The sequence below is a fragment of the Hyla sarda genome, chromosome 13, assembly GCF_029499605.1.
Source record: "Hyla sarda isolate aHylSar1 chromosome 13, aHylSar1.hap1, whole genome shotgun sequence".
In the NCBI taxonomy this organism is placed as follows: Eukaryota; Metazoa; Chordata; class Amphibia; order Anura; family Hylidae; genus Hyla; species Hyla sarda.
The window spans coordinates 6670522-6684341 of NC_079201.1; the positions used below are offsets into that span (position 1 = coordinate 6670522).

A 13820-nucleotide genomic window follows, 5' to 3' on the forward strand; every position below is an offset into this window, starting at 1 on the left:
AAAGCCAGATTCGCACTTTGTATTTTGTTGCATTTAACCTAGGACCTATTTACATGGGGCGGTTACCAGGAACAATTACTAGAAATGTTAATTTGCCCAACAAAAGAACCAGCATGCAGCCAACCAACCAACCAACGACAAAACGCTTGTGTGTATGTGCACACTAAGAACATTTCTTGCGCAGTAGGCGCTGCCAATATCAATCAGCGCTAGGACCACCCGGGCATTCACCGTCCCCATGAATGGCAATGCATTGCGGGTAGAATTTCGCCAAAAGAATGAACTTATTCATTCTTTTGGCGGGTCAAGAAGAGAAGCTTGCTGTGGTCTAGCCTCTCTGCTGAGAAGAAGAGGAAGTTTTGTGGGGTTTTTTAGTGTACAGGGTAAAAAAGAGGGGAAAGAGTCTGACGCCATTAAATATCCCTGTCAGGAGTCCAGGTCAGCTATGGGGCAGTACAAGCCCCTGCTTAGAACATAGTCCTGGACACCACTTTAACCTGGTTCCCTATCTGAGATCAGCAAGTGAAGAAAAGAAGGTAGAAACACAGCCTTTGTGTAAGTTACATAGCTAGGACTTCAAGACACTAGGACTTCAGTGGGCTTCTGGCTAGAGCTAATACCCTGCCTTAGGGAAATATTACTGTCATCATTTATACAGCACCATTTCACTGGGCCAGTCTAGGGGAGCGTGGGAGACCTAGTGGATTATAGGGAACTATTCCGTGACCAGACAGAACTACTACCCTCATCATCTGTCTTGCAGACTGGGTCTCCAGTCATTGAACACACACACACACATATATATATATATATATAGGAAAACATTAACCATCTTATGGAGATAGATTGTATGGAGTATATTGTAATATATTTTCTATAAAGATAACTGCACCCACCCGTACCCTGACTTGTAGGGGTTTAATCTGTTGCTCACCTGCCTGTTGCCCCTCCTGGCCGATGAGGACATGGATCAGGTTGGCAGCACTTAGCAGTAGGTGGGAGCTGCACATCTGGAGGAGATGTAGGGCGTAATTCGCTTTGGTCCAATACGTTCCGCTCCCGAACCATTCCCAAGTTTCCATCATGAACAGGTGCAGCTCGTGCTTGTTTAGTGCCCGGTCCGAACTGCTGGTACTGAAGTCCTGTGCCAGGCTGGGGTTGATCCGTGAGCGGCTATAGGTGAAGTCCTTGCCCAGAGCTGGCTCCAGCACCTTCTCCATATGAACCAGTAGATCCAGGCTCCTGAACCTCCTGATGACCCCGAATAAGAACTTTCTTTGGGAGCCATGCCCAGCTCTTATAAACAGTTCTTTGGTGAGGGCGAGCTTGGTGGCCAGGACACACGTCTCGCACACTTGGCAGAGTGGCATTCGTGATGACTGGTTCTCACAGCGCAGGTCTGGGGCACATTGTAGTCTGAACTCTGATATCTCCATGGCTTCCATGTCACAACCAAAGGATCAAAAATAAATACTTTGCATGGAATTTACTACAGCCTGGCCAGGACCGTATCGGTGCCCATTGTGCCCAATAAATCAGGGTTCTCAGCCAGCGCCTACTGTCAGATTCAATCTCAGGACAGCTGCTGTTTGCAGTAATGTCGCCCTATTGTTGATGCCTCCAAGGAGACGGAGAGTACTGTAATTATCCTACAAAAGGCCCCTGAGCCAGTGCTGTAAGTATTATAGTAGACTAGCAGCGGATTCAGTGTCATGTCATTACTGTATACAGAGACAGGCATTACCCGTATACAGTGACAGACACTACCCGTATACAGTGACAGGCATTACCCGTATACAGTGACAGACATTACCCGTATACAGTGACAGGCATTACCTGTATACAGTGATAGGCATTACCCGTATACAGTGACAGGCATTACCCGTATACAGTGAGAGACATTACCCGTATACAGTAACAGGCATTACCCATATACAGTGACAGGCATTACCCGTATACAGTGACAGGCATTACCCGTATACAGTGATAGGCATTACCCGTATACAGTGACAGACACTACCCGTATACAGTGACAGGCATTACCCGTATACAGTGACAGACATTACCCGTATACAGTGACAGACATTACCCGTATACAGTGACAGACATTACCCGTATACAGTGACAGACACTACCTGTATACAGTAACAGACATTACCTGTATACAGTGACAGGCATTACTCGTATACAGAGACAGATATTACCCGTATACAGTGACAAACACTACCCGTATACAGTGACAGGCATTACCCGTATACAGTGACCGGCATTACCTGTATACAGTGACAGGCATTACCCATATACAGTGACAGACATTACCCGTATACAGTGACAAACATTACCCATATACAGTGACAGACATTACCCATATACAGTGACAGACATTACCTGTATACAGTGACAGGCATTACCCATATACAGTGACAGACATTACCCATATACAGTGACAGGCATTACCCGTATACAGTGACAGGCATTACCCGTATACAGTGACAGGCATTACCGTATACAGTGACAGGCATTACCCGTATGCAGTGACAGGCATTACCCGTATACAGTGACAGGCATTACCCGTATACAGTGACAGGCATTACCCGTATACAGTGACAGACATTACCCGTATACAGTGACAGGCATTACTCGTATACAGTGACGTGCATTACCCGTATACAGTGACAGACATTACCCGTATACAGTGACAGACATTACCCGTATACAGTGACAGGCATTACCCGTATACAGTGACAGGCATTACCCGTATACAGTGACAGGCATTACCCGTATACAGTGACAGACATTACCCGTATACAGTGACAGGCATTACCCGTATACAGTGACATGCATTACCCATATACAGTGACAGACACTAAGACACTACCCGTATACAGTGACAGACATTACCCATATGCAGTGACAGACATTACCTGTATATAGTGACAGGCATTACCCGTATACAGTGACAGGCATTACCCGTATACAGTGACAGACATTACCTGTATACAGTGACAGGCATTACCCATATACAGTGACAGGCATTACCTGTATACAGTGACAGACATTACCCGTATACAGTGACATGCATTACCTGTATACAGTGACAGGCATTACCCATATACAGTGACAGGCATTACCTGTATACAGTGACAGGCATTACCCATCTACAGTGACAGGCATTACCCGTATACAGTGACTCTGTATGTAGTGACAGGCATTACCTGTATACAGTGACAGGCATTCCCCGTATACAGTGACAGGCATTACCTGTATACAGTGACAGGCATTACCCGTATACAGTGACAGCCATTACCCGTATACAGTGACAGGCATTACCTGTTTACAGGGACAGGCATTACCCGTATACAATGACATGCATTACCCGTATACAGTGACAGGCATTACCTGTATACAGTGACAGGCATTACCTGTATACAGTGACAGGCATTACCTGTATACAGTGACTCTGTATGTAGGATAGAGTTGGCTGCATACAAGCAGGCGGCAGTAATGGAGAATAAGAGATGGGATTGTTTCTATACAAGAACTTCCTATAACCTCGTCCTGTGCTCCGGCCTCCTCTGCTCTTCTTCTTATCCCTGTTATGTGTTCTCTATATATCTCTAGTACTGTCTCCTGCCCGTCCTGTGTCCCTGGTCTCCACCTTTTCCGGCTGCCTGTACACCCCTCGGTATTTAATTCCTATCCTATCCTACAATCTATACACCACTCAACTTTTTTATTTTTTTCCCTCCCCCCTTGCCTTTCCTGTCTCCCCTGCCTGACTCTTTCCTGCCTCTCCTACCTATTTCCTGTCTCTCCTGCCTGACTCTTTCCTGTCTCTCCTACCTGACTATTTCCTGTCTCTTCTACCTGACTCTTTCCTGTCTCTCCTACCTGACTCTTTCCTGTCTCTCCTACCTGACTCTTTCCTGTCTCTCCTGCCTGACTCTTTCCTGTCTCTCCTACCTGACTCTTTCATGTCTCTCCTGCCTGACTCTATCCTGTCTCTCCCTGCCTGACTCTTTGTTGTCTCCCCTGCCTGACTCTTTGTTGTCTCCCCTGCCTGACTCTTGGTTGTCTCTCCTGCCTGACTTTTTCCTGTCTCCCCTGCCTGACTCTTTCCTGTCTCCCCTGCCTGGCTCTTTCCTGGCTCTCCTTCCTCACTCTTTCCCCTGCCTGCCTCTTTCCTGTCCCTCCTGCCTGACTCTTTCCTGTCTCCACTGCCTGACTCTTTCCGGTCTCTCCTACCTGACTCTTTCCTGTCTCCACTGCCTGACTCTTTCCTGTCTCTCCTACCTGACTCTTTCCTGTCTCACCTGCCTGACTCTTTCCTGTCTCCCCTGCCTTACTCTTTCCTGTCTCCCCTGCCTGACTCTTTCCTGTCTCCCCTGCCTGACTCTTTCCATTCTCCCCTGCCTGACTCTTTCCTTTCTCCCCTGCCTGACTCTTTCCTGTCTCCCCTGTCTGACTCTTTCCTGTCTCCCCTGCCTGACTCTTTCCTGTCTCCCCTGCCTGACTCTTTCCTTTCTCCCCTGCCTGACTCTTTCCTGTCTCCCCTGCCTGACTCTTTCCTGTCTCCCCTGCCTGACTTTTTCCTGTCTCCCCTGCCTGACTCTTTCCTGTCTCCCCTGCCTGACTCTTTCCTGTCTCCCCTGCCTGACTCTTTCCTGTCTCCCCTGCCTGACTCTTTCCTGTCTCCCCTGCCTTTCCTTTTACCAGTTTTCAGTGCCTTCCTCTTTTTTCACCTTTTCTCACCTGTTTCCCCCTCTTCAATTTTTCCCACATCGCCTTTCTTCTTGCTCCTCCCCCATCTTTTTTATTATCATCCATCCTGCTTTTCTCTTTTTTATTTAAATTTTTTTTCCCTACCCCCACCCCTCCTCTTTTTTCCCTCCCCGACCCTCCCTTTCCATTTTTTCCTGCCCGCTCCTTTCCTCTTTTTTCCAGCCTCCCCCTCTCTTTCTCCTTTTTACCTCCCCACTCTACATTCCTCTTTTTCCCCTTTACCCCCACCCCCCTTTCCTCTATTTTACCTCCCAGGGAACCCAGAAAGCTGGGGAGGGAAGTGCACTGCAGAGCGCTTCTCCCGACTCTAACGACTCTTAGCATCTAGACCCTGGTTGATGAAAACTTTTGACATGTATTGTTTCTGTGATCTTATAAGTGATCACTGTTTGCTGTGACATTAAGGTCAATGGAGCATTATACTCCTCGCTCCCTATTCTTCTCCTAATTCTCTGGTTTCCCATCATACAAGCCGTCCCGGTCCATTTTCTTCCTCTATTTTGCAAAATGACCATCAACAATATTATTATTTGTTAAATTCATTTTTTAATAGAAAAATAATAAATGTGATCAATTGCATGAAAATACAAAATGGATGTCAGAGCTTCTCGTAATACCAAGCACCATCTTAGTCCTGTCAATATCCAAAAGTGGTGACATAAAGTAACTAGAAAAATGAGAGTGCTGCCAGCTGCCCTCGTACAGAGCTCGCCCCCTGCTGGTGACGCCTGGTTATAAAAAACTTTATTCAGAAAGGTTTTAAAGGGGTACTTAAGAGTAAAACAAAATGTTCTCAAATCTGCTGGTGCCAGAAAGTTAGACAGATTTGTAAATTACTTCTATATAAAAATCTTAATCCTTCCAGGACTTATCAGCTGCTGTATGCTCCACAGGAAGTTGTGTAGTTCTTTCCAATATGACCACAGTGCTCTCTGCTGACACCTCTGTCCGTGTGAGGAACTGTCCAGAGCAGGGGAGGTTTGCTATGGGGATTTGCTCCTGCTCTGGACAGTTCCTGACATGGACAGAGGTGGCAGCAGAGAGCACTATGGTCAGAATAGAAAGAACTACACAACTTCCTCGCATACAGCAGCTGATAAGTACTGGAAGCATTAAGATCTTTATATACAAGTAATTTACAAATCTGTTTAACTTTCTGGCATCAGTTGATTTAAAATATTTTTTTTCCCAATGGAGTACCCCTTTAAGTATTTCTTTTGCCAGATACATCCAACCAGAAAACACTGTATTTTTTATCTTTTTATATATATATATATATATATATATATATTCAATTATATCAATATAAAAAGTAATAGAAAATAGTCATTCATATATATATATATATATATATATATATATATATATATATATATTCATTTATATCTGTGTATAACCTTGGTCTTAGGCTGTGTTCATATTGAGAAATCTATGGCTGGAATGATTTAGTCAGTGCTAGAATTGCGCAGTCTATGCCGTCACCATAGACTGCAACGTATTCAGTCTAAAGAATGACCAAGATCATCCTTTTGGTGGCAGAATTTCCGCCACTGACATTCCGTAGTGTGGACTGTGCAGCGGAATCCCATTGATAGGACTCTCATTTCTAAGCGGAATTACGTTCGGAAATTCATCCGTGTGAACACTGCCTTAGATCCCCAGCACCAGGCCAAAGGTTATTTTTGGAGGCCAACCCAACCCAACATGACATGAACAGATAATAAAACGCATTGTTCATTGCTTGTTGCTCAAAGGCGCCATTCTGCACAGATATTAAAGGTCTCCGGATCGCGGGTCCCCCCCGGCATTAACCCGATCGGTCCTCGTTCCCCTGGAGGAAATTTTAGGTTGAACTTCTGCAGGAAACTGACCATATAGATGAAGAGCTCCGTTTTGGCCAAAGATTCGCCAATACACACCCTTTTACCTGCAATAAATAGACATTATTAGCAATGTGACCAATAGGGTAACATATCTCTATATGGGACTGGGGTTCCATTTCAATTATACAAACTCCAAGCCATAGCCTAGAGCCAGTGTTTCCCAACCAATGTGCCTCCAGCTGTTGCAAAACTACAACTCCCAGCATGCCTGGACATCCAACGGCTGACAGTTACAAATGCATATCACGCATGGTAGGCCAAAAAGGGTTTAAATCAGCCTTTACATCATCTCTAGTGTATGAACAGATTACATAGACTTATACAGAATTTAGTAATAAGTGTGTATACAGTTAGCTCCTGAGCTCACCCTAGTGGTGGATTTGGAGATCAGAAAAAAAAGAGCTCTGGCTCATACAGAGCAGTGTTTTTCAAACAGTGTGTCCCAAGCTGTTGCAAAACTACAACTTTGAGCATGCTGGGAGTTGTAGTTTTGCAACAGCTAGAGGCACCCTGGATAGCAAACACTATATTAGACAATCAGCAGTTCCTAATGAAATTGTTAGCTTGGGCCCATTTTTCCCTAACGTGTATGGGGACCTGTGGTATTGTCCGCGATTCCATCAATGGGATACATATCTGTCATTTGGCCTGGTCAACTTTCCAACTAAACCTGACAATGGTCGGAAAATCCAAAGAAATTTGTTACGAAAAAACACGAATGGTCAGCCAAAACGGGTTAAAATCAGCCTATACATAATGTATGGCCAGATTATATAGGTTTATACAGTTCCTATAGAACTCAGTAATAAATGTGTATACAGTTAGCTCCTGAGCTCACCCTAGTGGTGGATTTGGAGATCAGAAAAAAGAAGAGCTCTTACCCATATACAGATATATTATGAATTCCCTCTCTCCATTGACAACACATATACGCACATCTGATCCGAACGTGCATGTGCGCACATCTGATCCGAGCGTGCATGTGCAAATGGGGAAGAGACAGCTGTATAGAATGAGCGAAATCGCATAGCAGCACAAAAGGGGTTAAGGTGTTCTTTAGTCTAGGAAACCAGCAGTGACCACTGTGAACTTCCCGAAATAATACTTTACCTGCTCCGAACGGTATGAAAGCTTCATTCTTCACAAACCTCCCATTCTCATCCAGGAAGCGGTCGGGGTTGAATTCATCGGGTTTATCCCAATATTTTTTGTCATACAGAGCGGAGTGTAAAAATGTGATAATTGTCGTATCCTGTAAGAACAAGGAGAATGCAAAAATGGTTTTCATATAGATGCAGGGGATCATTGACAACATATTAATCCCAAACACATCAGTGTAAGTGTAAGCTGCTATTCTGTGCAGAGTTACCATAGTCCCTGAGCCACACAGAACATATCGGAGAGCTCTATACGGTTATTTAGTAGGTAATGTACCTGTGAAACCTGCACCAGTCTCATCTCTGCTCCTGGAGAAGTCTATTTGTACTATTTCTCCCTGCACTGTGGATGTTTACATAATGTGCTCAATAAAAGTGTGTTGTTGGTTTAGGAACAAGGTTTTTTTTTTATAATAGAAAACAATTAGACCACATTTCATTAGTCATTAGGGCTGAATGATTCATCCCAAAAGCAATCAAATTGCAATATTGGCCATGTGTGGTGCAAAGTGCTGCGATTATTTCCTTAAAATTGAATTGTGGTCTTGCACCAGACCCCACTGCTGTGTGTGTCCAGCTGTCCACTACCTCAAACCTGACCCCTTGTGTGTCCGGCGTCCACTACCTCCCACCTGACTCCTGTGTATGTGCAGCTTTCCCCTACCTCCCACCTGACCCCATTGTGTGGAATATGATGGGGCGCAGGGGGAAACCTAAAAAAACCTGATACTTACCTAGCTCTTGTCCCCCTTTGGTTTGCTGCAACTCCCATTCTTCTCTGTGCAGTCCCTGTGTCTACTCTGTGTCTCCTCCTTCTGTGACAAGCAGCTGGTTGCAGCACCTTCCCACTCAGCCAATCACTTTTATCTGCGGGGGGCCTGTCTCAGCAAGTGATTAGCTGAGCGGGAAGGTCCTGCAGCCATCTGCTTATCTCTAAAGAAGGACGCACAGGAGACAACTGGACTGCACAAAGGAGAAAGGGAGCTGCAGCAGACCAACAAGAGCCTGGGGCTAGGTAAGCATCAGGTTTTTTATTTTTCCCCTGCACCCCAGCACCATATTAGAATTATGGCTAATGGCATGGGGGGGGGGGGGAGTAATTGGACATGAAATGGATGGGGATTTCACCATTTCTTTATTATGTCACAATATTTACCTCCATGATCAAAATATGACTTTTTCCCCAAATAGTACAGCCCTGTTAGTGATCAATGCAGAAACCAAGGTAATTCCAAAACAGTTTACTAAGTATTTCTCCCTGCATTGTGGATGTTTATTCAATGTGCTTGAGAAAATACATGAAGTGTACAACTATGTGTTAATATGTTATTATTTTAGTTAGGTTGTGTTTGTCTTTGGTCCCAACTTAACAATGAGTCCACATTTAATACTAATCTATAGAGGTAATTCCAAGGGGTTAACGTTTTACTTTTTCTAGGATCTGTATATCACTGTACACCTTACCGTCCACCACCTCTCTTACCTTTGGGATTGTGTAATCTTTAAATTTGATATCACTCAAGGCAGCATGGGGAAGGCCATTAGGAATAATGCTTGCATATCGCTGCACCTCATGGAGCACAGCATCGGTATATGGCAGAGACACGCGGTGCTCCAGGGAAGGCCATCTCTCCGATCCGATCACGAGATCTATTTCATCCTGCACCTTTTCTGCAGTAAACACAAACGAATAAGAAATTCCAGCAGGAAGAAGAGGTGACAGCAAATTCACTACTACACTCTAACTTACTCTGGATTTCTGGATATTCCAACATAAACTTAATGGCCCAGCGGATGGTTGAGGCAGTAGTTCCGGTCCCGGCAATAAACAGATTGAAGGTGGTCATGGTGAAACTTTCCAGTGTAAAGTGCGGATTTTGGTTTTTGGCTTCCTAAGGAAACAAAACGTGGCAAGATATGACCCAAGGCTGTAGTAATCCAGTGCAACTATATCCACCATCTTTCCATAGCGGTGACAACTGGTAAAGGAGATTGATTTACCTCGTCTATTTTATTCAAGAAAGAGTCCACAAAATCTCTGGGGCAGTTGGTGTCACGGGTCAGAACGTGCTTTTCAATGAGACCTCTGAGGAACGTCTGCAGCATGGTGGCATTCTGGAAGATCTTGTTGTGTTCTCCAGGAAGCCATTTTAGAATCTCAGGAAATGCATTGTAAAGCTGTCATGTACAGATACAGAAGATGGTCAGTTACTCCACCCACATATGGGCAATGGCCTTTTTGCTAGTTTAAGAGGTACATAATCCATGGAAACCCACCTGATGGGTGTAGGATCATGCTGATGAATCTATTTGCCCATCTTACCTGAAATCCCCTTTTCCCCAGGAAGGATAGGTTCTCGTTGATCATGTTATGCAAGGTCTGGAAGGTTTTATCTTGTGTATCGAACCGATCTCCGAACACGATGGAGCAGATCGCATTGGAAACTGCAGCTGTCACCTCAGGACCTGGATTAAAAGGTTTCCCTGGAGGAAAAAGAACATAATATATCATATAAGAGCAAACAACACATAACCAGAACAAAGGGGCCTTGGACCATTGCTAACAGTACTACAGTATCCGGTACCCGATCTACTCGCTAGGTTGTCGTTTGGCAGAAAATCCACCCCTGTCTGTATAATCCAGTACGGGTACAGTCAAAACATGTCTGACATGTCTGTATTTCTTTATGATGCATAATCTGTGTATACATTGAAAGAGATAGGATGTACAATGGTTTATATTCTCTGTGTTGCCACCTCTGGTGGATAATATGTTGGCATATGAGAGACAGGTCACATGATCCTCCACACACAGGCTTTTAGAAGCTACTAGAACATTCCGTGAGAGGAGACTACAACCAGCTAGTCTTGTCAGGGTCTCCTGCTGTGCAGAAACCTAGGTAGTCCTGGCTCTCAACCTGGGTCGTTCACTGTAAACCTCATAGTATCATGTGAGATAAATATACAACCACACACTGCTGTACCCTCCCACATTACACCATTATATCAGTCAATATATCAGGCAATATATCAGAAAATTCAATCAATGACGTATAAAAGTAGCATTACCATTGCGCTCCTTGAAGAGCTCCACCAGAAACTTGGCCTCCTCAAGCACTCTTTCTTCAATGCTTCTCCTACCCAACCCAAAGGTCCGCAGGGTGGTCACAGCAAACTTTCGGTGGTGTTTCCACTCAGGTCCGTTAGAAAAGACCATACCTAAAAGAAGATAAGGGTTGAGTAAATAGAAGTCCTTTAAAGTCAACCAGGATTGCATTGTCACTGGTCCCACATGACGGCTCTGATGGATTTTCACCTTTGTGCCGGGCAATCTTTTGAAAAACCGGCGAAACGTCCCTCCCGCTAAAATCATCAGCCTGTCCCAGCAGGGCCTCCTTCAGTGTATCGTAGCCATACAGAACCACCACCGGTTTCCTACCCATGTAGATTGTGTAGACGCTTCCATACTTCTCCCCGAGCTGGAAAGACATCAGAATGAGCTTGATGCAACTAAAACTTAAACATTATATAAATATATAATATATATATATATATACATATATATATATATATGTATGTATGTTCTGCACTAAAGCATTACTGTCATTTAAAAAAAAGTTTTATGTCATCCAGACATGTCAAAAGTTTAGATCGCACCGGATATCAGTCCTGACACTCTATTTCAGGTCATAAGCCTGGGAAGTGTGCGGTAGCGGGGACTTCGCTCTCCGGCTATCAATCACTGCATTTGTCTATGACAGAGCTTTTTATGTTGGTGACACCCTTTTACATGTGTATAGTTTGGTGACACACTCCTCGCCACCAATTGCACACACTACCGCCAAATGCTACGACACTTCGACCCACAACATCATACCAGTATCAAGTATCAGCATTAGAAATGTGGCTGCTACCCCCCCCTGAGCCTTTTTACCCCCTTTATTACCCCCTGAGCCATTTCATCCCTCCCTTCCTCACCCCCTGAGCTATTTTATCCCCCCTCCTTCACCACTCCCTGTGCCATTTCACCACCCCATTCATCAGCCCCTCTGCCATTTCACCACCCCCTGTGCCATTTCATCCCCCCTTCATCAGCACCTCTGCCATTTCATCAGCCCCTGTTCCATTTCATCCTCCCTTTATCACGCCCTGTGCCCTTCATCCCCCCTTTTTCAGCCTCTGTTCCATTTCATTCCCCCTTTATCACCCCTTGCCCCACTAGTGCTACTAAATTCCCCCTTTTGATGCCCCCAATGCCACTTTATTACTCCCCCTGTGCCACATCATACCCCCTTGATCCCACCCCTGAGCCATTTCATTCCCCCTTTATCAGCCCCTGTGCCGTTTCGTCACCCTGAGCCACTTTATTTCCTCTCATGATCACCCCCTGTGCCACATCATACGACCCCCTGCCCCCCCCCCCCGATTTCCCCTGTGTAATTTTATTCCCCCCTTCAACCCCCCCCCCCTTTTGTGCCACATCATGCCTCCCCCGATCCCCCTGTGCCATTTAATTCCACCCCCTTATCACCCTCTGTGCCATTTCAATCCCCCCCCTTCTTCTCCCTCCTGATCCTTGCTGTTCAATTGCATTTTCACCTAACCTGTATTTCGGGGGCACGATCTCCGGGTCATGGAAAGCAATGGGAAATAAATACCAGACCCTTCTGTCCTGGGGGTCGGGGGGCAAAATCAGACTCCATAATAGGAGGCCCGTTTTGATGTTTACTATGCGGACCCCCTTTCTTCTATGTACTCCACTGGTACTACATACAACTTGTAATGTGGCTGTAGGGGGTTCAGAGGTTGCAGTTATATCCGGGTCTTGATGTATGAGGCAGTACCGTAAATTGGTGGTCCCCAACCCATGTCCTCCAGGCCCACCAACATTTCAGGTTTTTTTCATGTACGTCATTGGAATAGAACGGGAATTTTTTATTTATTTTTTAAATCCTGGACTCTTGGTGGTTGATCTGGAGGATTGGGTGGGGGACCTTTTGCTGTAAAGGACATGTCGGGGGCCATTGGACTGATGCTGTACTGGGATTTAGGGATCTTCAAGCTGCACTTCTACATAGGGAGGTACATAGCGCACATTCTCATATTACAGGTAGGGTGCGTCCTGTGTGTTTTCTGGCATGGGAACCTTTTTTGCGGTAACTTCTCTGTGAAGACTTCAGAATTGAACTAGGGATCTTGCACTGAGTCTCTGCTATATAAACAACATAGGGCGGCCATGTTTACTGTTTGGAGCCCTACCCACTTTGTACAGTACAGTACATTGAGGCTTTTCTGGTTCCTTCCACCACTGCTTGCTGTGCCGGAGGTTAGGACAGTGTTTCCCAATCAGGGTGCCTCCAGCTGTTGCAAAACTACAATTCCCAGCATGCCCGGACAGCCAACGGCTGTCCGGGCATTCTGGGAATTGTAGTTTTGCAACAGCTGGAGGCTCGCCGGTTTCGAAACACTAGGTTAGGGGAACCCATAGCTTTAATTCTATCATTTACACCCTAATACTGTAGGATCGATTAGCCATGATTAGCCATTAGCAGATATGACCAATCCATCAAGAGTAGTTAATCGAAGTCATAGGTGAGTCATAAGCGACCTACCTCGGTGAAAGTTTCGTAAGGTCTGGTTTTATTGATCTGGTGCAGGTTGCCGATAATAGGCAATGGAGTCGGCCCCGGGGGTAAGTTTCGTCTTTTCCTCCTGGCAGATACGAAGACGTAGACCAGGACTGTGAAGAGTCCGACCAGCAGAGCAGACAGCATGTTTCTCCTGTGGACTATATCTCCGTGTGCTGCGTTCTGCCCCTGGGGGCCGAGTTTTTAATACTCCACCAGTGAGCGACTCCTCCTCTGAGTGTAAACTCTCCCCTACAATTATAATCTGACAAAAGCGAGTGAAACCTGCTCTGCATAGAGTCCTAGTGAAGTCAACGGGACAGGGCTCACAAAAAAAGGCAGCTGTTATCCCTTACGCATCCATAAGACTT

At 45.3% G+C, this 13820-nt stretch overlaps 2 protein-coding genes across 2 annotated transcripts in view; both read right to left on the minus strand.

Moving 5' to 3' along the window:
* The window catches only part of LOC130297595 (F-box and WD repeat domain containing protein 10B-like), a 28812-nt gene extending 27201 nt beyond the window's left edge, over nt 1-1611 (minus strand). The window contains exon 1 of the mRNA XM_056550238.1: nt 935-1611. Coding sequence (XP_056406213.1) covers nt 935-1445 — 511 coding nt within the window. The 5' untranslated portion in view covers nt 1446-1611. The remainder of the gene's footprint in view (nt 1-934) is intronic.
* Nucleotides 1612-6178: 4567 nt separating this feature from the next.
* On the minus strand, nt 6179-13603 carry LOC130297599 (cytochrome P450 2H2-like). Its single transcript, XM_056550250.1, has 9 exons — nt 13435-13603; nt 11139-11301; nt 10892-11041; nt 10146-10306; nt 9824-10000; nt 9573-9714; nt 9306-9493; nt 7776-7917; nt 6179-6709 (listed from the first exon to the last, which is right to left on the minus strand). The coding sequence occupies exons 1-9, from the start codon at nt 13594-13596 to the stop codon at nt 6531-6533; spliced, it is 1464 nt and encodes a 487-aa protein (XP_056406225.1). The 5' UTR covers nt 13597-13603; the 3' UTR covers nt 6179-6530.
* Nucleotides 13604-13820: the final 217 nt, after the last annotated feature.